Consider the following 27,437-nt stretch of genomic DNA (forward strand, 5'->3'; position numbering starts at 1 on the left):
CAGACCTTGTAGCTTGCATTTAGAGAGGATATGGTTTATGTATGCATGTGTGTGTATCTGTGTGTGTGTGTGTTTCTATGCGTGTATGCGTTTGTGTGTGTGTATGCGTGTGTGAATGAGTGTGTGTGTATGCTTGTATGAGTGTGTGCGTGTGTGCGTGTGTGCGTGTGTGCGTGTGTGCGTGTGTGTGTGTGTGTGTGGTGTGATGGATGAATGGCAGTAGGCATGGCAGCTCATCTCCTCTCAGGCGGCTATGTGACAGAGAGAGATGTTACAGTGCACAGACAGCGGCACACACACAAGCCACTCTGGCAGGCAGGTGACACACACAAACACACACACACAGACACACACATATACATACACGGACACACACACATTCATACGCACAGCCGCACACAAGCACATATATGCCAACCCATACATGCGCGCACACGAACAAACACACACACACACACACACACACACACTGTACGTGTGGGCAGCCACACGTAATTATGCAGATTTCAGAATTCACAGACACACAAGCAGCACGTGCAGTCCTGTGGATTGTGTACCCACACAAAACACCCACACAAACAGGCGTCCATGGAAACCCAGAAAGGCATACTTTGACATATGAACAACTCTGAAAGTACATGACAACCGAGGAGAACGGCCTCCTGGTTCTCACCAGCCCCCGAGCTTCTGTGAACTTGATGAGCCTGCTCCCGCCCCCCTCCTTCCTCAACCCCTCACCCTTATCATTCCTCTTCCCCAGCCAGACCCTATGGTTAAAGGAAAGCTGTCTCTCTGTTTCTGCCTCTCCTGGCCCTACACGCTTCTACTGTCTCACTCTCTGTGTCTCCGTCTGTCTCCCTCACCCTCTCTCCCTCTCTCTCTCCCTCTCTCCCTCTGTCGCAGAGTAACGCCCTGAGCCTTGCAACATGTCATCCCCCCAGCCAGCCTCCAACCCCACCACCTCCACCACCGATCCCTATTGTCTCAATCAATGGCGCCCTATGAATATTTCACACACCTCAGGCGGGCGGGTGGGCGGGCGGGCGGGCGGACGGGCGGGCAGGTACGGGGAGGAGAATGAGGAGAAATAGGGGAGAGGGTGGGTCCCCATACGCCCCCAGGGTAGGGCGGGATGGAGGAGGGATGGCGGGATGGAAGGCAGGGCGGCAGGGGTGGGGGATGTGTAGTGATTTAGACTGTCAGGGAGCCAGTGTATCGGAGGGATGGGGCTTTGCTTCCTGATGCCGACAGGGCCGATAACTCATTAGAGGAGAGAGAGAGAGAGAGAGAGAGAGAGAGAGAGAGAGAGAGAGAGAGAGAGAGAGACAGAGAGAGAGAGAGAGAGAGAGAGAGAGAGAGAGAGAGAGAGAGAGAGAGAGAGAGAGACAGAGAGAGAGAGAGAGACAGAGAGAGAGAGAGAGAGAGAGAGAGAGGGAGACAGAGAGAGAGAGAGAGAGAGAGACAGAGACAGAGACAGAGTGTGTGTGTGTGTGTGTGTGTGTGTGTGTGTGTGTGTGTGTGTGTGTGTGTGTGTGTGTGTGTGTGTGTGTGTGTGTGTGTGTGTGTGTGTGTGTGTGTGTGTGGGGGGGGGGGGGGGGGTATTTAAAAGTGTAAATGTGGTCCATCGTGAACAGGGAGGTGAGAGATGAGAGCCAAAAGCTCAGAACCACAGAAAGAAAGGTTTTCCTACTTTCCTCTCTCCCTCTCTTTCATCATACCTCCTCTCTCTCACTCGCTTGCTTTTTCCTGACCCTGCCCCCTTCTTATTACCCCCCTCCACCCCCAACCCCATCAGCTCCCAGTGTTTCCCCTCCCCCATCCCCCCATACCCCATCAGCTCCCACAGCCCCCCTCCCCCCTCCACCCCCAACCCCATCAGCTCCCCCTCCCCCCTCCACCCCCAACCCCATCAGCTCCCAATGCCCCCCTTTCCGTCAACGCACACTAAAAGGCCCTCATCTCCATCCTCCTCTCCTCCAACCATCTCCTTCTTCTCACGTCCTTGTCTCCCTCTCTTCTCCCCTCCTTGTCTCCCTCTCTTCTCACCTCCCCCTCCCTTTCTCTCTTTCTCCCTCTTCTCACCTCCATCTCTCTCTCCCTCTCAACGCATCCCCCTCTCGTTTCCTTGCTCCATCACTTCCAGCCCCCTCTCTCTCTCTCTCTCTCTCTCTCTCTCTCTCTCTCTCTCTCTCTCTCTCTCTCTCTCTCTCTCTCTCTCTCTCTCTCTCTCTCTCTCCCCCTCCCTCCCTCCCTCCCTCTCCCTCAACCCTCTCTCTCCCTCCCCATCTGTCTTTCCTGCTGCAGTGCCCGTGCTGCCAGGCAGTATAAATCACATCTCTGGGCTCGGCTGCAATGGGCCTGAAAATAAAAAAGCATAAAAGTGTCGGGATGAGCTACGGGCAGGGTGGGTTGGGGGAGGGGGGGGGGGGGAGGGGGGGGGGGGAAACGGTGCGTTGTGGTGGGGAGAGAATTCCTTTATGATGGGTTTAAATCCTCCCCCCCCCATCCCCCTGCCTCACCCCCCACCACCCCCAAGCCATCTACACACACACACGCACAAACACACACACACACGCACATGTACACACATACGGCACTATAGGATTACACATTTTTCTCTCTCTCCATCTCTCTGTCTCTCCATCTCTCTCTCTCTCTCTCTCTCTCTCTCTCTCTCTCTCTCTCTCTTACACCGACACACACTAATTTAATCGCACATAGTTCCTGTCGTCGCTCTCACCACCACACACAAACACGCACACACACGCAGAAGTCATCAAAGCCGACCGTGATCGGAATGAAGACGTATTCCCATGCTCTGTCTTTAAAAGATACGACCACGAAACTACCCTCTGTTCAATGGGATCGGCCCCCTTTTTGATGCTTTTTTTAATTGGAGACGAAAGAATGGAAGCAATGAGTTACTAAAGAAAGCAGAGGATTCTTACTTTGGCAATCTTTTGATACTCTCTTGTTAAATATGTAGCAATAAAAACCTTGGAACACGTGCGTATAACAAGGTTAGGTTGGGACAAACTGTTTGGGGCGGCAACCGTGACATTTGGGCATTGTCACAAAGCACAATACTGACGTGATGTAAGTCAATGCACCCGCTGGAATCATTAAGACGGTTTATATAACAATTGTGTGAATCAGTCTTGATCATTGATCTCATTTAGTTCATTTATTTTATCATCAAGACAAAACTGATCTGATAACCAACGCACGTTCCAAACCGATAACCTTCTGGAACTCAAAGCTTTGAGGGCCAACAACAAACATTGAGAAACTGAGACGTCTGCTTTGTTTTGTGTGGTTTTGTAAAAACCACAGCAAAAGCTGGGATGACGCAGAGGTTATGCCATAGGCCTGTCATTATGCAGCACCACGTGTGCCTGCCTACATTCTTCTCTTTGACACCCGGGCCAGGGTTTTACAACGCTTGTCATCATAGATTACGGCACAAGAAATAGCCGCATCATATCGGTAATTGTGGACAATTTACGACCACTCTAGTGTCCACCCATGTATCGCCCTGAGTAAATAAAGCAGTATAAAATGATTGAGTTGGCCCATAAGAAATTGAAAGGAACCACCAGGCAGAGATGTATTATAAAGGTTGTCCAAATGATTATGGGAATGAAGATGGAGGTGAATGAGGGGTCTGGTCAACGGGGCAACTCCATCACTGGCTTCAATCAACCTGGAGCTTTGCTTGAGCCCCTGTCTAATCTATGTCCCTGTGTGCACCTTGTCAATTCGGGGAGGGAGGAGGGCGGTTACCACGCACAGCAGGGAAACCAGCGGCATGTCTGCATGCATGATACACAAACAAACACACACACACACAGACGCAGGAATGCATGCATAACACACACATACACAAACACACACACAGGAATATATGTCACACACAAACACATGCATTGTACACACCACACACACTCACAGAGGGATGGATGGTTAGAGAGGAAACCACCCAGGGTGAGGCCTATTCACTCACAGTTGGGGGCCATCCTAAAGCTAATTACGCTTTGTTTGGCATTTTAACGGTATTGATCAAAACCAAAAATGCTTATCAGGCTACAAAAGGATAATCCTCAGGGACATACTGGTGTGTGTGTGTGTGTGCATTTGTGTGGGCGGGCTGGTGCGAGCGTGTGTGTGTGAACGAGTGCGTTCCAGTGCCTATGTCCTCTGACACGTGCCTGCATGAGAGCTCTGCAGGAGTTAAAGTGTTGGCAAACGTCTGGAACGGTGTAAGATATTGGTGGTTGTGAAAAACTGCAATCCAATGCATTTAAGTTATTAATTGCCATCTCCCCTCCCGCTTATACCAGCCATCTAACACACACACACACTCAGACACACACACACACAAAGAGTTATCTGTGCGTATAAGATGATACATGCAGCCCATCAAAAAAAAACGACATAAATGAAAGATACAAAGAGACAAGTGCGCACGCACGCGCACACTCACACACACACACAAATTAGCTCCTCTATGCCATTACTAAGCGCACAATACCCTGCTCTGATGAGCAAGCTCCCGTCGACCTTGGAACTCTGGAAAGACAATGCAAGGGGAGCCGAGCAACGGGAAGGGAGGGCCGATAAGCGGCCGGGAGGGATGGAGGGAGCGAAACAAAAGATGGAGGGGGGGAGAGGGGTAAGGGGGGGGGAGCGGCAGAGGGGAGGTGAGGAGAGAGTTGATGAGCGGCACGGAGCAGGGGTAGGAGGGCAAATGCTCTATCCCTCTTCCTCTCCCGCTCTCCTTCCCTTTTTTTGCTTCTTTCTTTCTTTCTTTCTCCACCCCTCTCCGTCTCGGCTCATCTCGAATGCAAATGTGGTTTCTAGCCGGCTCCTTTGTGCTGCGTATTGCGGCTCCATAGAGAAGCAATTACAACCGCTCCATTCACTCATGGAGTTAGAGAGAGAGAGAGAGAGAGAGAGAGAGAGAGAGAGAGAGAGAGAGAGAGAGAGAGAGAGAGAGAGAGAGAGAGAGAGAGAGAGAGAGAGAGAGAGAGAGAGAGAGAGAGAGAGAGAGAGAGAGAGAGAGAGAGAGAGAGGCGGAGAGCCATGCATGGGTGGAGTTGAGTAATTAATAAAGAGATAGAAGGTTGAAAGGATGAGAAGGAGCATGAGCATGTACCTGTGGATGGGTCTTTGCTTTGGCAAAGGGTGTGTGGGTTCAAGTGAGCCGCAGGGGCATGCTGCATGTGTTTCCGTGTACACACCCACACAAAAACAGATACAGAGCCCGGTCCTATCAAAGGTCAAAGGTGAGAGTTCAACACTCTTGCACTCCCAGCTCTGATCAATACACCATCGAGGAGAGCTCTTGTGCAGTGAGGGTCACTCGTTTGATGTGGCCGTTTGTTCTAGCATAAATCCTTTGACTTTTATAGTAAATAAAAATATATTGCTTTTCAAATACCCAGTCCACGCAAATGATATCCATTATTCGTTTGAGGTGATTTGATTCCTTTAATTTAAACAAATGTGGTGGGTCTGTGACATCAAGCGCCATTCTTCCTCATTCCCGCTGATAATTGGCCGCCGTGCAACGCAGTAACCTATCACATTCACAGTGGCCAGGCGGGACTGCAAAGCATGGTGGGAATTTTTATGGCCGTCATTTGGTCCTCTAATATGTCATCTCCATTAGCCGACTTTAACATCCACGGATAGATGGTTCAGTGACATTTATCTGTGCACAGGTCGTATTTTACTTTGAAATGGCTGTGCCTGCGTGTGTGCTTTGCTCAACACGTGTAAGTGTCTCTGTATATGTGTGTTTCCGTGTGTCAGTGAGTGTGTATGTGTGTGCGTGTGCGTGAGAGTGTGTATGTGTGAATGTTAGTGTGTGTGGTGAGTGGTGAGAGAGAGGAAGAGAGAGGCTAGCCCATTGACTTTTAATGATCTGCAACGCAATAGCACTTTAAATGCAATAATCACAAATACAATGCAAGCCGTCACCTCTGACCCATTGCTCGGCACGTCGGGTTAGAGAGAGGGAGAGGAGGCGGAGAGACAGAGCGACACGGAGAGAACCATGGTGGTGGTGGAGGTGGGGCGGGAGATAGAGGGAGAGAGATACAGTGTAAAAACAAGCAGCAGAGGTCAGGGCCCAAGAGAGGGTGGGGGTTATGGATGTGAAGGTAAACAGAGGAGCAGAAGGTCCAAGATGGCTGGTGAAATATACTAAAGGTGTGAAGGAAAGCACAGGTTATTCAGGCTAATTGCTCCCATGGATTTTGCCATTGTGCTTTTGAAGGGTCAGGAAGGTGAAGCCTGTTTCTCTGGTGGGAGTCTAAATGAGCTAATAATTCAGAGACATAAAAGTGGATACAAATATTGGCAGCATCCTCGAATGCTGCTTCTTACATCGATGAAAAGAAAAAAATCGGAGAGAGTCCTGCAGTAAAATAACTGCACATGACATAGGGTTTCATCATTTTTTTCTGGGAAATATCTTTAAAAAGAAATAATAAAAAACTTGCTACCGTTCATCAAAAATGCAAAGAATCAGCCCTGACATTTTATTTGTTGCCCATAGGCACGGCACGCAATCACCTGACCAGAGCTGGAGAAGTGAACCAATGTGACAGAAAATTAACAATTAAAAAATATCACACGAGCCCAGCGCAGGCGAAACGAAGTCCGTTCACAACTCACTGGACACCCTAATTGCTTTGAAATACGACTGGGTCCGGGGGCTTTGTTTGGTGTTTTGGAGGTATGGAGCGCATCGATGCACACTGGAAATTGAGTTATAAATTACTGAGCAGAAATAGACGTCTCCCGTAAATACTCAATATCCCATGCAAGATTCTCTCGCCTATAAAGAGGCAGAAGCTTTTCAATATAGGCCTACACATGCACGTGCAAACAATTACTTTGCAAGTTAAAGGAACAATGTGGGTCTTGTTTCGTGTCTGTTGCAAATTTGTCTTAAAAATATTGAATGGCACAGTACAGCTTGCATGTGATCCAAAACCCTTGGCCTGGAGTTTAACATGTGCCTCTGTCCATGTGTGTGCATGCCCCTGTTCAGTAGTGCGTTATCATAGTGTACTTTGATAAGGTCAACCTGAACAGCAACTGGAGACCGAGTGCATCACACCAAAAAACAATAAGTAAAAAATAAATGACGGGTGATGAAGGCAGTAGACTCCTGCACAGTATTCCCTCACATGCGTGCAATCATGCCAGTATTTATATGCATCAGTGTGGTTCAGTGGTTCTATTCATCTTGGCTGTATAGATGTTTTTTCGTGGGCGGTGTCGACAACTTCGACAGCCTGAGCACAGGGGGAAGCTGCACCATGCAGGTGAGAAGAAAAAAAGGATGGTTTCAGTAGGCCTACTGGCAAGCTGAATGCTTGGTGAAATCTATAGCCGTTAGTGTAACCTGGAATACGGGCGTCTTGGTCGGGAAAGACTCCATTTGATTAATTTATAGCGCAGAACAGAATTAAGCCTTGGTGCAATTAATATGCATTTATATGGCCAGATAAGGGCTGGCATTCTTACAATCCCCAGCTCAGCCAAGTTTATCATTACATAGAGATTTGTGAAATGTACCATCCTAACTCGAATCTTACAATGATGTAATTATTAAGGAATGGAGACAATCTCTTAACCTAGGAATTTTATTCCCATGCAGGGATAGACTAAAAAAATGCAATGAATACTAGTTACTTACTCAATGAATGATTAAAACACGATGAAGAATGCCAAGTGAGCCAACAATGAAATCACTAGATGAGCAAAAAGGCTCCCAATTCACAGAATCCTTCCACTCCAAATGGGATGATATATAATCCTTCAGGTTTTGAGATAAATACATTTAGCATTGATCAAACAGTGTTCCACTTTCCTTCTCATCTCCTGAGGTCTACACTCCCTCTACTGGGCTGAGAGAACAGTACACAAGGTTTCAGAAATTCATGGTGGTTGTTCAAAGAAGTCGTTTTCTGTTTAAAGAGAGGCATTTATTCATCCATTAAAAAAAAAAAATGTATTTTTCATATATAAACACATATCATTCTAAAAAACTGCCATTATAAACACATTTCCCTTGCTAGACTCTAATACAACAGTTAAGATGACATGCATACAGAGATTACACATCAATCCCCCCCCCCCCCCCCAAATGTACCATTTGAGGTTTGATACACATTTAAAAATATTTTACAGGGACAAAGTACTGGTCTAAATCCTTTAGACAGAACGTTACAAGACCCAGTCGGCAACTACGCTGACTGCATTGAAACAAATGCACTGTTAAGAACAAAAGTGGGGGAAGAGACTGAAATAGATAACAATTAGTTGGGGGGGGGGGGGGAACAATTAGTTCAAACACCAAATCAGCGAGTAAAACTTAAGAAGGCATGCTTTTCTCTTCCGAGGGCGAACGAGAGAGGGTGCAGAACAACTCGTGGTCTCCGCTGGAAGACTCCAGGCAGGGGAGGCCGATGCATCTCGAGTGGACGTCGCCACTTAATCCCAAGCCTGATGAGGCACTGCTGTAAGAGGAGCCATCGGGTGTCAGAGCATTGATCATCTTAAGAACACAAACCATCAGCCCACGCACCGTCAAGCGGACACGTCAAACCACCCCCCCATGATGGCCTACCTTTCACAGTCTGAGTCGGAGTACCCCTTGCCCGTGTAGTCCAGGGGAAAGCTGGAGGAGATGAGGCAGCCGCTGGAGCGCTGGATGGCCTCGGCCACAGAGTAGCGGGTCTCGCCCCGGGCACACCTCTCGATCCTGGGGACGCTGAGCTCCGACTGGAGGAAGAGGTGGAGGTGGCTGTCGGACAGCAGCAGGGGCGTCTCCAGCACACTGTGCAACAAACAGAATGGGGGCTTGAATTGGGCCGACAAAACCAGATTAAAAAATTAAAAATAAAATACAGCCCTCTCCTCTGGTGTGGTCAATCAGGAACTTTTGATAGGTCAAGTACTCAAATAGTTTTATTTCCAGTACCATTTTCTGCAACTGATGACACTCTTTTCCGACTAAGTTGAGGACTTATTGAGCCTTTATGCGGATGAGGCAACAGAGGGAATTTGGATCTGCGACCCACAATGAAAGGCGTATCTGAAAACCTCCTTCAAGTAAAGGAGGAGGAACATTACAGGAAACCATACCGGGAGTAGGTTAAAGATCTAGGTGCCTATTACTGATTTAAAAAGGGATCCATTCACACCTTTTCAAAATACCATGAATTTACTAAACTTAATATATATATTAAATTAAGGCCGCATGCAGCATTTATTGGGGGCCAAACCCAATACAGACCAGCCTTGGCTTGGGTCTGGTGAGGTACAAACTTTCATGACCATATGTAAAGTTATGCTTCTTTAAAGTTTTCAATCCATCACCTCCTACGGTGCTATTTGGATGAACTTAAACCAGGTTAGATAAAAGTACACCAAGTTTAATGACGATTGCCCCAAGTAAAGCACGCCTATAGGCACTTAAGGTGATTGGGCTTATTTGGCTGCCCGACGGCTATGTTGTTTGAGGGGGATGGGTTCCTTATAAAATGTGTTCAGCATGAGGAGACAAATGTCTACAAAGTTGGTTAAACCGGATTAAGTTCAGAGCAATTAATTATTTAAGGGGACATTATGAAAACAACACTTTTCCAGGGATTTGGGGTTTCGTTTTGGTGATCTGGTGCTCCCACACGCATAAAAAAGTCTGGACATGATTTTTTGAGTGAGAAATGCATTTCTGAAAGTACCCCGCCTACAGTTACCAAACGAGCGAGTTCGTTTCGGCGCCCCCTCCTACGTAGAAAGGGGGCACAGTTGAATATAACCTCCCACTTCCCTCCAATCAGAGCATAGCTAAGATTTTGTGGACCAGCAGACGAGCAGCTCCGGCGGAGGGAACTCGGCGGAAGCTCAGCTCCGGGAGTACAATCCCTTTCTCTGCCGGACTGCCGTCCATGTCGCGGTTCATGGACTTCAGAGAGTCAAGGCCAAAGTTCCTTTCCCCCCCCCCCCCCCTCCCAATTCTTCTCAACCATGGCCGAGATATCCCTCACTACGAGTTTTTACTTTTCGTGAAAGTGCCAGACACGTCAGACGCAGTCTTTACGATGCATAATATCATCCGAGTCGCACATAGCTTTTGCCCGTGATATTAGATATATTATTATATAAATATCCATAAATATTATATCGATAATGAGCTCCAGGAGTGCACAAACAGCAACAAGCCCTTCTCCATGCTGTGGTTCAGTCTGACAGCTCATTGGTCAATGGGCAGCAGCTCATTTGCATTAAAGCTACAGAAACCAGAAACGGTGCATTCTGAAGGGACTGAAACAGAGGGGAATAGCGGTAGGCAAGATTTCTTTTTCCTAAAAGATATTTCCACTAACCAGCTTCATAAACATATTTTCTGGAACTCAAATACTATGGCCCAATCCCAAAGTGAGCTCTGGGGACTAAGGACTCACGGACTGAGTTGATCTCAGGTGCTAAATTAGTGAGTGCGGCTCAGACAGGTATATATGGGATTGGGACAGCACACGTTACCTTGACAACGTTTAATGACAAAGACGTTGCAGACACTTGCCGGTTTGGGAATTCTCACTTTGACGTTTTTTTGTAGATGCAATGAAAACAACGGCTACATCAATTTATTGATATTAGAAAACATAATTTTTACTTTTGAATACATCAGTATAAAGGATGTATTGAATAATTTAGGTGATTATTGGCCTATACATACTAATCATAAGTTATAAGTAGTAATATGAAGAGCCGTTAGGGAGCCAAAAGAGCCGGCTCCTGTTGGTGAGCTGATCCAAATGATCCGGCTCACTGAAAAACAAAAAAAAGGCAGAAATTCCCATCTGGTCGCGCATTGACAGTAGCGTCGTCTCGTTTAACTTCCTAATTTCCGGATTTCCCTATGGTCTCCGTGTAAACTTCACAACGCTTTGAACTGTGGGTAATTCCCTTAGGTAAAGTATGAACTGTTGAGGACTCACGGAAAGGGCTCGGTAAGTGTGGACTCAAACTCACGCCCTTTGGAATTCGACATTGGGACAGCCCTAAAGCCTAAATAATTTTGCGAGAACGCGCATCAAAGTCTGTGAGTCCGGACATTTGGATTGGGCCTATGTTTACTTGTTGGGAAAACACCGTAATATGTCTCCTTTAAGTTACTCAAACATTTGACTCCTTCAATTTAATTTGACCATTTTGGGAGCGGTCAATCGACTTAAGGGCTGATTCTGGTTCCACGTTGACGCAACGACCAAGCAGACGCTTCGACGCAGTCGTGAACCTTATGCCCCCTGCGTGGGGTTGTAAGCAGACCAATCACAGCCCTTGCTGCTGCGTCACCTCGCCTACCATTTTTGGGAGGCGCACGTCAGGTCCTTGCGGTGGACGCAAGGAGGATCTGTAAACCCCCTTAAATCCGTGAGAACATAATCAGCCCTTTAGTCCTACTCAAGCTGTTAAAACCTTTAGAATCTTCGACCACCAGGTTGCCCTCACTCAAATCAAACATACCGCCTAGTAACTTCATTTTATTCACATGTCACGCCCATTTTGATGCCACGCCCTGATTGAATTTTGTTGATTTGAATAGTTTCCTGAATCTCTTTTGTATTTGATTCTAAATCATAGCAGTCCCATCTTGAAGTCGATATAAGCATTCATGTCTTAACGTGTTTTTAAGCACGCCCTTTTATTAAGTTAATGGCTCCTGGGGGCTATATTTGATAGTTTAAAGACTTTCCTTCTGATAAGATGGAAGGTGTTGGTCCATAGAAGCCATGTGCCAAAGCTTTTGATCCAACCAATAAAAAAAGAAAACTAGGATATTTATTAACTAAATCCAAACTGGAGGGAAAGTTCCATCATGAGGAAACGCACGTCATACGTTTTCACACAAGTTTCATGACTGTAGGTCCACTGGGTCAGGCGATACGCAATTATGGAAAGTTTCATAAAAGCAACAGTGTAGTTTTGGCTGATTAGGCATTTCTGGCAGAATAATTATTCTAACAAATAGTACAATAGGGTCATTCAACCTTTCTGGGGCTCACCAAAATATCAAACCAAAACATTTGTTTTATGAATGCCGGGCACTTCATGGGATCAAGCCCCAGCCAATGTGGTGGTCTAAAATTGAATGTTGTTTTAAATAGAATGCGGTCCGTTAATATTGCCTTGCTTTAACAAATCTTTGATTTATCTGACAAATGCCATTTTTTAAATACTTGATCAATGTAATACTTTCTACACCAATTTGATATTTACATGAAGACTTTGCCCAACCCTAGAAATCAATGTCCCACCGACCTCCCTGGTCCATCTATCCACATCACTATACATCTCCAGTTGAACACCTCTGCAATAGGGTGAAACAAACACTTTGCTTGGGCACCTAATAAATGTTGCAGGGATTTACCTCCCTGATGGATTACAGTAATTTGCGACCCCGTGTAAAAGGTGGACTGGGGTGAACTTACATTTCCAAGAACTCCTGAAGGCCCTTCATCCTCTGGGTGACTTGCTCCTTGTTGGTCATGCTGAAGAAGGGATTCCACGGGGGAAGCTTGGGCAACTCTCTGCTCAACACAACACAAGCATTAGCAGAGATCCTGCATTTTTGGAAAACAAACTTTGACCTTCAATTATTTCCATTTGGGTTCACAACTTAACACCTCCATTAGTTAATATCCATCAAACGACCAAAGAGGACACAACAGCGATACATTGGTAATGCTTGGAATGGTAGCATGAAAAGGTGATAAAACGTACATGATCAGAGCATTCTGCTGCAGACAGTGGCGCAGCCACACAAACTCACTGTACCGCCTCCTGACACAAGAAGCCTTCTTCCTAAAACACATGCTATTGGTCTGGAGACAGAGCCAGATAGAAACTTGAGTCAATAAAGCAAATACGAATCAACAGGTAAATACGAATCAACAGGTAAAGACAAATGAACGCTTAAACCAGTTGACTATAGTTTTCAACTTTGTCATTTTGTAATCGTTTTAATGCCTTAGCCACACTCACGTGTAGACATATCTCATAGTCTGTGTGCGTGTGCCAGAAGTCATCACGATGGAACCTGGGATCCCCAACACCAACGTTTATGAATTCCTACAAAATAAGCAATCGTTAAATACTTGTATTGCACTTGGAAACATAATGCTTAAATGTTGCATATGTTCAAAACTGTCACTTACCGTTTTCATGAGACTGTCCAATGCATTGTCCATAATGGGAAGAGATACCTGCAACTACATTGTTCGAGATGTTGACATCAAAACGGCTACGAGAGACTTAGATTCAGGCCTGATTCACAATGTTTTGAGTTAATCAAGAACCACTCAGCAAAGACAGACAAATACACATTAGCCTACACCATGATGTAGATTGTGAAATCAGTTTAAAGCCCTATCCTTTCACATAAGCAAACCGCAATAGACAATAAAGTAGAAAATCCTGTGGCAGAAGTTTGTGATGCGGGCAAAATATGCACGTTCAGACAGATTGTGAGGACCATGTCCCATAGCATGATCAGAGAAAAAGAGCCACGCATACTGACAACATGCCGTGCAGCTGGGCAACAGAAGGAAAACAAACCCTTAACCCCATCGCTTCTCTACTCAGCAAAACATCACATGAGCCAGTCAATTACGTAGACAAGATGGCTAAAACAGATTAGGACCGACATTAGTGGAATTTGTGTAAAGGGACCTTGGACCGATTAGCATCATAGCAAACAAAGACAAATAGGCCTAGTATTTAAAATCGCAATATAAATGTACATAAATACATAATATCTAGTCGCCCGCTGACCCCATTCAAATGTTACCCGTTTGCAGACGATAATGCAACCCGCAGTTTGAAACGCGGCAGGTGGACCGCAGCTCTCGCCAGTCGAAATAGTTTCCCTGTGGAGAACCTGCTCACAATGTAGACGTCGGCTGGTCATTGGTCGAACTAAGGCCCCCAGTTACCTCAGAACGAAGCAGTCTGGGAATAATCGCTAAAGTGTTGGCATCGATAATGTGGGACAACCCAAACAAGGCTGCACATAACAGCCTTCAAGTAAAATATTGTGCATGCCAATAACAGTTTTAAAGTATGAACGCTCACCTTACTTCGGTCCAGTGATGTATGAGATAAGTTAGACTCAGAGCACACAGGGATGAGGCCCGAACCTCAACTGAACATTTGATGAAGCTCAAGACCCTCAGAGTTCTGCTGTTCAGAGGCACATCGGTTCAAATGCACGTGCTTGGCACAACCGCCCAAACTCAACTCACGTCCCCTTGCCTACAAAAACAACATGCATGTATGCATTTAGAACTTATGCAGCTATATTGCAACACCAAAGGAACTGGGTATTTTTTTTGTATGCGCACCTGTTGATGTGATTGCTTGCGAATGCTAAATCGTATCAGCTGGAAAGGGGAGGAGCTGTTGAAGAAATTAAGAAAGTCTTAATTATAGCCTTAGGAATTTTGATATAATAGAATAGAAAATAGAACGATAATGAAAGGAACGTAACAATAAAAAAAGTGTTTAACACTGAAGGTATTCTCAATTGTAGTTGACATACAATTGTAGACTCCCTTGCTTTGTATCTTTTACTGCATATCATACTTTGACCTAATAGGGCGCGACAACAATTGACATAAAGCACAGGAGTTGAGCGTTCGCGAAGTCAGGTCTAGCATTACAAACATTCGAGTTACACAATGAATTAAGGAATCTCCTCACACAAGCCATACCAGTTTCTTCGGGGATCCGAAGTTATTCCAAAATAAAGTTATTCCAAGTGCTGAAATCGCTTGAATTGAACCCTGATATGTTTCCACCAATGTTCTCAGCAATCCACGAGTGTAAGGTCTGCTTATTTACATACAGTGGACCAGGTCATGATCTCATTCTGTGCATTTCACAATTTCTCTCTTTAACTGGGAAGATAATCCTCATTGTTGTTGGAGAGACAACCCCTTTTCAACCCACAGCACCACCCCCGTCCCTCACAATGCAGGCTACATTTCGAGAAGCACATACACACACATTTTAGATGCTTTATTTTTTTCATTCATAACTTTCCATTAGAATTCTTAATACACAGAAATGTACAGACATACAGGCGCTTTACATGTTGCTCCGTCATCTCACCTACAAGGCTGCCGATGGTTGCTGCGGTTGGGCAACACCTATCCAGCTGTTTACATCTGCCCTTGGGTAAACCTACAAGTGGCAGCCCATCTAGCCCATCTGAATGTTCCAGACCGTCGGATCAGAGAGTTATGATTTTACAACATTAGGTTGTGGATGCATGTCGTTAGAGGCTGGTACATCAGCTCTGCGTTAAATACATGATCCATGCACAGGTCATATGGAGTTTGATCTCCAGACTCCCTTGATCTCTTGAGAAACAAAGGTTCATAATATGATCATGCCTGACACTCACTCACTGAATGCACAATACAGTGTCAGGAATAGGTTCCTGGACACCAGGTAGAGGTTGAACCATGGTGGCAGTAACTGAATTCTCGATTTTATGAAAGAACTGCTGCAGTTCTGTCATTTAGGTCAGGCCAATCTAAAAAAATGCAGCACGTGAGTTCAGTTTCCCAGACAGACACATTTAATGAAGTACAAGTTGTCTTTTAAAAGTCTGAAAGTAAATCACCGTCGCTATCCTTCTTGGTAAGGTCCACAGGATAATACCTATGGTCCTTGTATGTCTTCAAACTGATCCATTTCCAAATAATCAATTGTTGAATGTATGCTTTTTACATCTAAAGGCCCTTTCTCTCACCAGAAATTACTCGAAGAGATAACTATTTGATAGTGCAGCCTTTTAAGAATTGTTTGAACACTCCTACCGGTAATATTGAATTGTCCCTAGGAAGGCTTAACACAAATTTTAACCAAATTCTTCTAGATGGTTGTAATGTACAGATGTTAAAACTTATTTAATGTGTCACTTAATTATTCCAAGCATCAATATGACAAAATATTTTATAATAGAAAACGTTTTCATTGCTGATGTTCTGAGTAAATAGCTGGTAACAGTTCAGGTTAGCTTTGTTATGCAAATCTTCAAATTATGCAGCTCTTTCTTTCCTTATTCCCCATATGATTTACAATTCAGGACAACCACAACCCATGAAGTTAGCAATCTACATTGTCTGCATATAAACAGTCAGGACTTTCCCTGGCAACACCAATCAGTCCATCAGTAATGCCCACCATGGGAAGTCCTCCCAGAAGTCTTGATAACCATTCCAGCTGGCAACATCGCTAGCTTCCAATTGTGCTTCAGAATTAGAATTTCTGAGACTATTCGTTTAGATCAGCAAGCCATTCAGAACATTTGTTAGTGATCATGTGGAGCACGTTAAACACAGCGCGAATCTTTTCCATATTTTGTACCGTGATCACTTTATAGAAAGCACAATCATTTTAGTCTGTCTGCTTATCATTTAGATACCATAACACAAAAATCTACAGAAGTGGGTAGCAAAAAAAATAAGTTTTATTGGACAATTTAAGGATGTTACACGGAGAGAATACAAAAATGCATTTTTTTCAAAGGCGCAACTGGATTATGCAGCATCAATGTTTCCAACATCTTAAAAATATGTACAAAAGTAGTTGCCCTATTTACAACCACACTAACGTTAAACCAGAAGAACAACAATACAAGGTAGCCTAAAAACACAGCTTTAAGGAGAAACACAAAGGATCAGAAAGGAGAACATCTATGCCTCGTCCTCGGGACAGGAATGCCAAGTCAGCCTCTCCTCATAGAAGGAGATGACCACCTGGGGACAGCGAGAGTTGGCTTCACGGGCTGGAACTAAATCTGCTTCGTCCGAGTCCTTCCTGTAGAACAAATAAACCAAATATATATAAAAACGATTTACTTGATCGTTACAAACTGTCTCAAGTTCTAATTCTTCTGTTCTCCTGATCTGCCCAAGTTCAGATAGCCAGCGAAGAAGGATTTGATACAACCCGTTAAGCATTTACAGAGGGTTTATCCTGCATATGAAAAGTTGTCCCAGGACATGCAAATTATAAGTCATTACAAGTATACTATTATTTCAATAAATATAGCCACATTTGCACTCAGTTTGCCCATCTCAATTACAATCAAAAATAGAAGTTATCATTAAAATTATATTGTTACACAAAAGATATACCTTTGCACACCAATATTTTGCTTGCCAAACGTCTGCCTTGCTTCCCAAGGCAGGCGTTTTGCAAGCAAAATATGCAAGCACTCTTGACAATGTCCACATTTCCATAAGTAATTTGCAAATTATAACAAACGGCTCGTTTAGTTGAGACAAAAAACATTTCATTGCACAAAGGTTGAACTGATTCGGACTACAGCCTTAAGGTGAGCGTAACCATGCTTTTCACACAGGTAACTCGTCAAACCTCTACTAGACAGGGCTTCAGAAAACATATCTTTTTTGACCCACATTGACAGCCAACCCCCTGAAAAGCGCTGTCCAAAACGTGACCAAGGAACCCATTCAATAACTGCTACACGACGATGATTGCCGTGGCCTACAATTCCCATTTGATATGTTCCAGCTGTTAACACAATAACGCTACGTTTTTTGTTGCCCGTGTTACATAATCCCACTGTGGTAATACAATCCTTTGTGCTATTTGTAATAAGTAAAAAAATAAATAGATATAAACCATGATTTACCATTTCATCAAGAACATGAGCTCTCCACTGCTGTCTGTAGCGCCGATGATCCTCTCTGGGTCCAGGTTTCTGGCAAATCCACGGGGCTTATCACTCTTTAAGACAAAAGTGCAATGAGTCACTATTTCCAAAAATTAGATACAAGTGTTCTTATTGATGATAATATGCAAACTAACTTACCACATCCTTCTTTTTGGCTTCTGGCTCGGATTCATCTGCAGAGCTCTTCCTCTTGACAGTTGCAGGCTTCTCTTTTATGCTCTTATGTGCCTCCAAAAATGCTGAAATGAGCTCTGGGCAATCCAGATTCTCCTCTGGCTCCCAGGTATTATCAGCTCTTAAGTAATGATGGGCAGGGAAAAACCATAAGTTTATAAATAAAATTGCACAGGCAGAACCAAAAATCCCATTGGACATCAATACAGGGAACAACATCAACAAAGGCTGCGCTGGCATGAATTCTAAAACTTACTCTGTAAACCCTTTCCACTTTAGGAAGAATTCCACTTTTCCATTTACAAGACGTTGGTCGAGTACTTTCTCCACCACGAACTCCTCCGGTTCCTCCGCTACATCCTTTTTAGCGGACTTGGTGTTTTGCTTCTTGCCCATGTTTTGCTGTTAAACAAGAAAAGACATCAGCATGGTACAAAGGCATGCACCCAGGTTACGCTATCCAACGTTGAATTCATAAACACACTGGCTAACGGAAAATACTGCGTGCTCTGGAGATACCTAACGTTGGCTTATGCAAGTTTTTTTAATTAACTGCAAAAACATCAGTCATTAGAATTGCAATTTCGAAACATGCATTTATGCTACAGGCACCAGTTTACAAAATGAACGGTTAAAAGGCCAATAGTAATGTCCTTGTGTCCATTGTTACACAAATAAATCTGAAAGTGGTGGGCCATTGTTGCGTTTGCCAGCGTTAGCAAGGCCAGGCTTGCTAGCTAGCTAGCCAAACAGTAGGGCCGCATGCTAACTCATCCGGCCTTTAAAAACAGACCCACGTTACATCCTTGGTGGATGCAAGATATTAGTGATTTCTACCGATATGAAACACAGATCAACTATTAAGGAAATTGAGCAAACATAGCGACAACACGCATCTACAATGAAGAAATACCCGCGTATAAGATATTTACACACTACGGCCATTATGCATGGATATTAAAGACAGCACTAAATAGTATCGGATTAATATACAATGGTGTCACGAGCAGACAATAATAATATCGGTAGACACTTTTACCGTGATATAAACTGCTTACAACAGGGTCTTGGTTTTTGGTTACCCGGCCTGCCACTTTGACTGAAAATTCCGCTCACTCTTCAATGCGAGAGTACTAACGCGCGCTCAAACCAAGTTCTTTTATACTTGCTACGGGTGCCGAAGAGGTACCGGAACCCGCCGTTACAGTCGATGGCCGAGGTGGGATTTAGAGTTAAAATATCCCCGAAATGCAATGCTTACTACTGCAGAGTTAGAAGGTACTCTATGTAACCGACGATTTACAAAACACACAACAACTAAGTGGCAAAAAAGAAGATAAAAAGGTTAACTGTAGAGCAGATATGCGGTCACGCGTTTCCTGCAGGATGCACGGGATTAGGGGTGTGGTTGAACGACCATGGGTGTCTGAACATGAACGACAGTCTAATCTGTAATTTATTCTGTGGATTTCCCCTTAATGTTAAATGCATTCAGTAATAATTAAACATAAACACCACTTGAATGTCATCCATTTGAACAAGAAGTGCATGAGTATTAGTAGTACAGGAAGAGGAAGGACGTTTTTAATATTTTATTTATTTTTTAAACCAAAGAATACAAAACCTTTTTGTATTGAATAGTGCAGCACAGTACAGCATTCTTCAATCACTGTTATGTCATGCTTAAACACTAACAACCAATGTCGCCTATAAAAAAATGGGCAAAAAAAAGTGAATATTAAAGAACCAAAAGGAGTTGCACTAAAACGTTATAAATGTTGTGCATCGTTTTTCCCATTCTCTTATTTCTCTTACACACACACACACACACACACACGCACACACACAACTGCATATAGGATTTTTCATTGGTACAGTTTCTCATCAGCTCATCTGAAATGCACACTCAACACACCCTCATATACTTCGGCCATTCGTTAGTTAATGGTGAACAAGTGGTTTAGATCGACCACCTCACCAGTAAACATCTATTGTTTTAAGGGAGTGCATAACATACATGCACATAGGCAAACATATATCTCAAATGTACCTTAATCTATGCTCAAATACCGTGTGAATGTACTTAATGTCATCAGATTGGACATGCCTTGATGATAGGATACATTTTACTGTTGATTTATGGGCACTACTGAAGGCTTCCCTGACCTTGCCAGGGTCATGTGCATAGGTGTACTTTGTGTTTGGCTATCCGACCTAGCCAAGAACCATTCTCTGCCATTGATGTTAAAAGCTGAGGCCTAACTCATATGTAACCTGCTTTAGCTTTAAACGGTAGTTTTTATGTGTTATAAGGACATTTATAATTTAAATAGAGGATATCTGGTATATTCTATTCAAAACAAAAGCAGTATTTCACATGATCTTACAACATTGTGATGCCTGCTAGCTTAATTAATTGGGCAGTCAAGAGTGAAATGAACTTTTAGAGTGCTGAAGTAGCTTCTGTACATGAAGGAGCAAAATAGTGATAAGTTAATCATAAAGGATCGATTGTCTGTGGACATTTTCCAGACCAACCCGCGCACCCTTAACATCAATGGTCATGAATAGTACTTAGTAGGGCAGAACAGCTACAAAATAATATGACGCGTAATAATATGTATGCAAACCAGCTCTTTGAACTTACAAATGCTGCAAGTACAACATTTCACTGGTAAGAGTGCAGTCCATGTATCACAGATACACAAATATAAAAACAAACATTTATTTCATGTAAGGCCTTCAAGTTATCTCAAAAGTATATGGTTGAATATCTCAAAATTACATAAGGGTCGACAACATCCCAATTTGGAAAATCTTTGCAGTGTTTGTGAACTGTTTATATATTCGTTTTTTTTTTTAAATTAATGTGCCCTGTATTAAGGAAGGTTTCTCCCACACCAGGGGTGTAGGAGAAACCTATACAAGGGTATAATTCCACAGATAACTCAATACATGTACTGCCCTCGACAGTTTCAGAGACTTGTACATCTTTCAGAAACACTTAAATAGTTACAGTCTACAATCACTTACATTGTTGGGGTGTAAAGTTAAGGTAAGGAATGGAGGGGTCGGGCGGGGGGAGATGTATATAGCCATCTATATTAAGATGCATCTAATTCACATATCACTGTCAACCTGCCATGATCCTATATCCAAAGTCTGGCTGGTTTAACTGCAATTCCGATCGGAAAGTGGTACAATAATAAATCAATAAATTCACAAACAGAGAGAGAGAGAGAGAGAGAGAGAGAGAGAGAGAGAGAGAGAGAGAGAGAGAGAGAGAGAGAGAGAGAGAGAGAGAGCGAGAGCGAGAGAGAAAAAAAGTGGCTTGGAAAGGCAAGTAAGATCTGAAATCGTCCAATCACCTCTGCCAATGATCAGTGAACCACATTCTATTGTCCAGTGTGTAAGCTACATTTTATCCCAAGAGAACATTTATTTACAGGTGTTTCTTTCAGGTTGTGTAGTCATTATCATTACCCCTTATATCTCTAAAGAGCATTTAATCCGTCAAACCCTCGGAAAGAAGAAAACCTTCACCAGAACAAGGCGAGCAAGTTCAGAAGTAGGCGATGACGTCAAGTCCCAGCAGGCCATGTTGCATCACTGCTTTTTGTCCTTCTTTCTTTTATCTGTTTTACTGCCAGCTGTTGTAGAGACCGCCGGTCTTCTCACGGGCTGAACAGAGACCCGTCCGTTTGCCCCGCACTGCAGGGTGTATCTCTCTGGGTGCAGGGGTCGTCCTGAATCATCCCTCAGCCTGGACAAGACGTCCCTGCTCAGCTGCTTTATCTGGTGGCCCACCGCTCCCATCGTCTTGGCCGTGAGCTGCTTCTCCCTGAGGAGCCTGTTCCGCTGGGCTTGGAGCCTCGCCACCTCCTCCTGAAGCCCCGTGATGGCGTCCAGCTTGCGCTTGCGGCAGTTCTGGGCCGCCAGCTTGTTCTTTCCCCGCCTGCGGATGTCTCGCAGAAGGGTCACCTGTTCGCCGGAGAAGCCGTGGGCCTCGAGGACCTCCAGGAACTCGTCCACGGGCATGTTGACGATCTGCAGGGCCGTGAAGGGGATGCGGAGGGCGCGCGCCCGCATCTCGTCACGGCTCGACTCCCTGCTGTCCAGCCCCTGGTCCTCGTCGTCGCTGAGAGGCTCCTCCTTGATGCCTTTGTGGGGGAAGGACGTCGGCGAGGGCTGGTGGTACAGGGCCTGGGAGGAGTAGCTGTGGTCGTGCCACACGCCGTCGCTCAGGTCTTCGACGGACCATACGGCGGAGTAGTCGGCGATGCCTTTGGAGTTGATGGAGTCCACCTCGCTGCTGTAGCCGGTGGCGCCGCGGTCGTCCTCGCAGTAGGAGCTGGATGAGGATGATACCACGGAGGTGCCTGGGGTAAAAACATTACACAAAGTTGAGTCCAGTCTGAACTGACGGTTGCAATGCAGCTGTTTAATAGGGTCCTTGTAATCGTGAACAACTTTGACCAACCTGGTGAGGTGGGGCCTTGGGAGCCGCTTTCCAAGGACAGACCGGAGTCCGAGTCCAGATCTTCAAGCAGTCTCGGATTGATGCTCTCCAGACAGTTCAGCAGGTGGCTATCAATTGCATCCATGCCCCCCAGACCGAGCATGTTGATCTGGTCAAACACGGCCTCGTCCAGGCAACCGCCCATCCCATCATGGGAGCTCCCATTCCTGCTGACATTATATCCAGAGGTGAAAGGCCCGGCCAGGTCAAGGGTCATACCCGAAGAAGAGTCCAGATGCGAGGAATTTGTGGATTCCATGAGGAGGAGTGGCGCTGGTTGTTGCCGTGTGACGGGTCTGGCCTCAGCCCTCTGCGAGACCCTGCCGTAGGCCTGTGGGCCGCCCACCACCGCATCACGCAGGCTAACATCCTGGCTGATGGCTCCGGTTATATCAGGGTCCGACAGATCAGAGAGGGGCTCCGATACCAAGGAGTCCAATTCCTGTGTGAGATGAGGGTATCATGTAAAAGTGATATTATGTGAAGTAGATAGAAACCAAGCAAAAATAAAAGAAAAAATAACACGTTGCTCAGTTTGAGGGAGTACACACAACCACTTACATCAAGATCAGCCATTTGCAGAGCGAGGAAATGACTCCAATGCTGGTTGACGGCAGAAGCATGAGGTTCTGCTGCTGGGTCAGAGAGCAATGTGTTGCCATCCAGTAGATCCTACAATAGCCCAGAAAAAGAGCCATTTATTATTGTTATACACCTAGCTGCCAGAGATAAAATAAATACACTGTCAGATACGCTGAATCTGACATTTTTCTGGCGATGCACAATATCAGCCCGAGTCCAATTCAACAATTGCTGTTCACTTTGAGTCCTATTGCCAACTATTCTGATTATTGTGAGGTAAATTAGCAATGACCATAACTTTGGCTACGTTCACCACAAGATACTAACCGTGTCTAACTAGTGGTGAGGAAACTAGAGCTTCCCTGTAGAAGTGGAATCTTTGAAAGGCTATTTTAAACAATAGTTCACAGTAGTGATAAAAAAAATAGGTGTTCTTCAGTATATCGAGCAGGTTAAAAAAGATAATCTTTGCATTTTCAGTATCATAAAATAGTTCAAAATCGACCAATGATATATCACATTATCCCTGCTTGAAGGAGAGACGTGTCACGTGAATCTGTGGTATGGACTTTAATGGACATAATCGGGTCTGGACATAGTCAGCCTTTCTGAGGCTGAATGTTAAATGAGGACAAAGTTAACTATTGTATCCACTTTTAGTTAACAGAACAGTTTTTATACGGTACCTAAACCCATTAAAACTAAAGTAATGTTCAATTTTTGGCATGTGCCAACTGGCTAGTGGAAAGGAATCAACTTTTATTCGTGCTGTACAACCTTTTGAGTATTTGATATAAACCATCACTAGGAATGACAACCGTTAACATTTGACCAGACACCAGAACCCGTACTTGGAATTCGATACTGGAACTCAAAGGTAAATCTTTCCGGTACTTTAATTTAATAACAAAAATGTAAGTTCAGTTGTGATAGAAAAAAATGACAACAGAACATCTCAATTTCAACATTTTTATTTATTGACAACATTTTACACACAACAAAAAAATAACCCCTCTCCCCCTCCCAAACCTGTACCTACAACCTCCAGCCTAACATCGTCGGTAGCAGTAGCGTGAGAACATTCGTGTGTCTCGGAGGAAGCACTGAATCCTTTCAAAGATCTAGGAGTTGTAGCAGTGAGTAACTCTGGCGGGAAACAAGGTCTTCTGTGCCAGGACGTAGGCTGTAACCTCTGGGGCTTTCAGATACCCCATTTCAACCAACCCAAACCCGTTGCTGGTGCTTGTGCTGGTTCTACACACCAACTCCCCAAGAGCCAGCTTGATTTTCTAGCCCTAAAGACTAAACATTTTACACGCAACAAAAAAATAACCCCTCTCCCCCTCCCAAACCTGTACCTACAACCTCCAGCCTAACATCGTCGGTAGCAGTAGCGTGAGAACATTCGTGTGTCTCGGAGGAAGCACTGAGTCACGTCAACAACTGGGAGCATACGACCCAGTTGTCCTAGCAAGCGCCAGGAAGTTAAAATTAACGCGTTAGAATTACGCTAACCTAGAACTAGATGATTTGTTTGTGCAGAGTTGGAACCGGTTTGTCTGGCCCAGAGTCAGGAATATTTGAAAAGCCTAGAACCGGTTCAAAATTGGCGTTGGTTGGAAAAGGGGTGAATGTGACACAAGGGTAGTTGGGGGACTGGGTGACCTGTCAATGAAAGCAAGAGTGTAAACAACATGGCTCCGAGCTGATAACTGATCAACCAGAACATATTTAGCTATATTATGCTTAGTAAAGTTAAACCATATGCAACTGATATTTATTTGAATATGTGTATCCAAGCCATTCACGGTCTCATATTGTAATAGGTCCAATGGTATGTCACCTACAATATTTTCCATTTTAAGGCTTCGGACATCCCAAGAAAAGCTAAGTTAACATCCACCAATACCAGTCATCTCCAATAACTTATAAAAACTAGCTAATTAATTACCTGAAGATGTTGATGAAGTCGCGATGCCTCAGTCTCGTCATCCATGGAGGGTTTAGCTTCTTCTGCAGTGGCAGTAGGCGTGTTACGGTTAGCGCCGGGGCTATCAAACACCCTACACTCCAAGGCTTTGAGATATATTTCGACCAGGTTCTCAGGTTAGACTTGCTTTCCTGGCCAGCTTTGCATTTCCACATTACAACTTTTGCAGCGAGCATTGTCTGTGTCCAGTTTTTAAAGTGTTAACAAACACACCTGAGACCGCTTTCTGTTCTCCATTGCCCTGACAGTTGGAACGCCCTCATTGAACGAGCTACAATGTCGTTGCATGCTCTCTCAATCTCTCTCTATACTCTGTCCAGCATACTCAATTATCCACCAGATGCGCTCTTAGCCAGGTACCAAATTTATTGAAGATGAAAAAGTACTCGGTAGTTCTGACATTATTCTGTAGGTACCCTTAAATGTACAGAGTTCAATACCCAACCGAAAAACATTTATTACAACCAGGGCCTGATTAACATTGTCGTAACCAGCTATCAGAGAAACGAGCAATGTTCGTGTTGAAAGTTAATGTCACAAATTAGGATATGATAATGGTTGTATTAGATTTTTTTTCTTTGTAAAAAGCGAGGGTTCAATCCAATTTTTTCACCCTGAATTCATAGAACCGTGGTAAACCTTCTTTTAACCTTCTTTCAATCCGTTCAGCAGGGTTCAGTTTAGTTTCATTTTTGCATTTAATAAAAAAGGAAAGCAAAAGCAATTTGCAAGCGAAACAGAGATGCACGAACCACTAACCACAGACAGCTTTATTAAATAGTATAAAAGTTTTATAAGTACAACTAGTACTACTCGACTCATCCCTTTGAGACTAGATATCTGCCGTCATAAAGTTTGGAAAATTTTATATGTTAATTTCGTTTATTTTATGAGTAAAACTGGATTTTGGATATTGGAAATTCAACTGACATTAACACTCCTTACTAAAGCAATCTGTAGTGGGGAGCAAAAGGCACCATCAGCAAAGAACGTCCCGATTGGGTGTGGCGGCATTAACGGACGAGCGGCCGAAATATCCTCTTCAACCTGTTCAAAAAAGAGGCACCTAGCTATATATGCTCGTATAACAATTGTGTTTAGGTTTTAATTAACAAGTCCCAAACTGTGCAGGTCATGACAGCCGCAGACCTGGCTGGTGGTTTGATATTGTTACAGGCGTATTCCAAAATTCCACCATTTGGTGGTTGTCCGTGTTAATTTCAGGCCCTGATAAGCCGAGACCCAACGATGGAACGACTATCTAAAGTTTCAGAAAGTTTGGGCAGGTCATAACCATGGGGAAGACATGGCTCCCAGTCCCCTCCTTTGTAAAACTCAGAACTTCATCTGAAACAGGGGGATCACTTACACTTTAGACCAACACACTTAACAAGCCTGATTAGGTGTTCTGCTGCCAATTGGTAAGAACATGGACATAATCATACAGTACAACCGTTAAATAATCCAGACCCACGTCCAAATCAGGATATGAAATGAATGCAATGAATACAATTTATATAGGCATGTACCTCTTGCTCAAGACTTGAGCTGTGAGGCAGCTGACTTGGGGACACTCGCTCCTCCCCTCCAGAACTGCCATCGTCCTCCTTGTAGGGCACACAGAGACAAAAACATCAGAGGAAGGTCAAATTCCCATTATCGAAAATCCTTCTGTGCTAACCCAAACGAGTAGCTACATACGTAGTTCAGTGAACATAAACCAGTCATTGTTTATGAGTGGCTGCATTATACAATGGTAGTTGTTATGGTGGAAAGGACTGGACATGGTAAACATCTTAATGAGCAGTGGCTGCAACTGCTGACGGAACAACAGCAACCCTGAGAGACACTGACCACAGTCACCAACAACTGTTATCATCCTCCCTGCATATGTGTTTGAGTCAATCAATGACTTCTAAATTAGGTCAAGGTCTGTGCGGCTGTGTGTGTCACAGCTTTAGAGGATTTGGTAATAAGAATGTGTGAGCAGGTGTGTGTCTCTGTAATAATGCAAGTAACAGTGGCTGGAGGCCCCTTCAAATACCAAAATGGCAGATTGTAGCAGAATAACTTACCCAGCTGTTGTACAGCCTCCACACTATATAAAATAACAGAATTACCTTCTCTTCATCCCTCAGTTACAGAGAAGGGCAACATCTACGATGACACATTCACATCAAGTTCTATAACACACACTTTCATGTGGCTTCCACGTGAGGCTGTGAACCATTCAAAGCATACAATAAGTATTGGAGCTACTATAAATGTGTGCTGCACGACCCGTATTCATAAACAGCCAGATCTGAGCGGAGGATAGCTGTAGGAATCAGGAACTAGGTTTCTAAAGCTTTTTGTGCTCATGTTCCAATGCAGCTTAA

At 44.3% G+C, this 27,437-nt stretch overlaps 3 protein-coding genes across 8 annotated transcripts in view; all 3 read right to left on the reverse strand.

Moving 5' to 3' along the window:
• Positions 1-7,978: 7,978 nt before the first annotated feature.
• Positions 7,979-14,992, reverse strand: snx10a (sorting nexin 10a). 5 transcript variants are annotated; one of them, XM_030348168.1, is made up of 10 exons: positions 14,796-14,992; positions 14,427-14,481; positions 14,158-14,337; positions 13,874-13,963; positions 13,242-13,295; positions 13,069-13,155; positions 12,808-12,908; positions 12,516-12,614; positions 8,645-8,854; positions 7,979-8,534 (listed from the first exon to the last, which is right to left on the reverse strand). In XM_030348168.1, the coding sequence occupies exons 5-10, from the start codon at positions 13,272-13,274 to the stop codon at positions 8,390-8,392; spliced, it is 675 nt and encodes a 224-aa protein (XP_030204028.1). In that variant the 5' UTR covers positions 13,275-13,295; positions 13,874-13,963; positions 14,158-14,337; positions 14,427-14,481; positions 14,796-14,992; the 3' UTR covers positions 7,979-8,389. The 5 variants fall into 5 exon arrangements, with proteins under 5 accessions (XP_030204028.1, XP_030204025.1, XP_030204024.1 ...); XM_030348165.1 differs by having other exon boundaries at positions 7,979-8,531; positions 13,874-14,034; XM_030348164.1 differs by having other exon boundaries at positions 13,874-14,034.
• A 1,547-nt stretch (positions 14,993-16,539) lies between these two features.
• On the reverse strand, positions 16,540-19,310 carry cbx3a (chromobox homolog 3a (HP1 gamma homolog, Drosophila)). Of its 2 annotated transcripts, none has more exons than XM_030346960.1 (5): positions 19,008-19,310; positions 18,225-18,370; positions 17,933-18,089; positions 17,753-17,847; positions 16,540-16,911 (listed from the first exon to the last, which is right to left on the reverse strand). In XM_030346960.1, the coding sequence occupies exons 2-5, from the start codon at positions 18,362-18,364 to the stop codon at positions 16,788-16,790; spliced, it is 516 nt and encodes a 171-aa protein (XP_030202820.1). In that variant the 5' UTR covers positions 18,365-18,370; positions 19,008-19,310; the 3' UTR covers positions 16,540-16,787. The 2 variants fall into 2 exon arrangements, with proteins under 2 accessions (XP_030202820.1, XP_030202819.1); XM_030346959.1 differs by having other exon boundaries at positions 19,027-19,291.
• Positions 19,311-19,545: 235 nt separating this feature from the next.
• nfe2l3 (nfe2 like bZIP transcription factor 3) overlaps positions 19,546-27,437 on the reverse strand; it is a 9,657-nt gene continuing 1,765 nt past the window's right edge. The window contains exons 2-5 of the mRNA XM_030346958.1: positions 26,589-26,666; positions 23,049-23,159; positions 22,449-22,929; positions 19,546-22,347 (exon numbers count right to left, since the gene is read on the reverse strand). Of these exons, the coding sequence (XP_030202818.1) occupies positions 21,575-22,347; positions 22,449-22,929; positions 23,049-23,159; positions 26,589-26,666 (1,443 nt within the window). The 3' untranslated portion in view covers positions 19,546-21,574. The remainder of the gene's footprint in view (positions 22,348-22,448; positions 22,930-23,048; positions 23,160-26,588; positions 26,667-27,437) is intronic.

Source organism: Gadus morhua, chromosome 22 (genome assembly GCF_902167405.1).
Source record: "Gadus morhua chromosome 22, gadMor3.0, whole genome shotgun sequence".
Classification (NCBI taxonomy): Eukaryota; Metazoa; Chordata; class Actinopteri; order Gadiformes; family Gadidae; genus Gadus; species Gadus morhua.

Bases quoted from the DNA above. Each gene is read 5' to 3' on its own strand.
- cbx3a (XM_030346960.1), bottom strand. From the start codon at position 18,364: ATGGGCAAGAAGCAAAACACCAAGTCCGCTAAAAAGGATGTAGCGGAG. The intron at 18,090-18,224 runs GTAAGTTTTAGA...TCATTACTTAAG, and splicing joins AAGTGGAAAGGGTTTACAGA to AGCTGATAATACCTGGGAGC. The intron at 16,912-17,752 runs GTAAATCATGGT...TTTGTTCTACAG, and splicing joins CTCATGTTCTTGATGAAATG to GAAGGACTCGGACGAAGCAG.
- snx10a (XM_030348164.1), bottom strand. From the start codon at position 13,993: ATGACCAGCCGACGTCTACATTGTGAGCAGGTTCTCCACAGGGAAACT. The intron at 12,909-13,068 runs GTGAGTGTGGCT...CTCTGTCTCCAG, and splicing joins ACTATGAGATATGTCTACAC to ACCAATAGCATGTGTTTTAG. The intron at 12,615-12,807 runs GTACGTTTTATC...TGTGTTGAGCAG, and splicing joins CAGCAGAATGCTCTGATCAT to AGAGTTGCCCAAGCTTCCCC.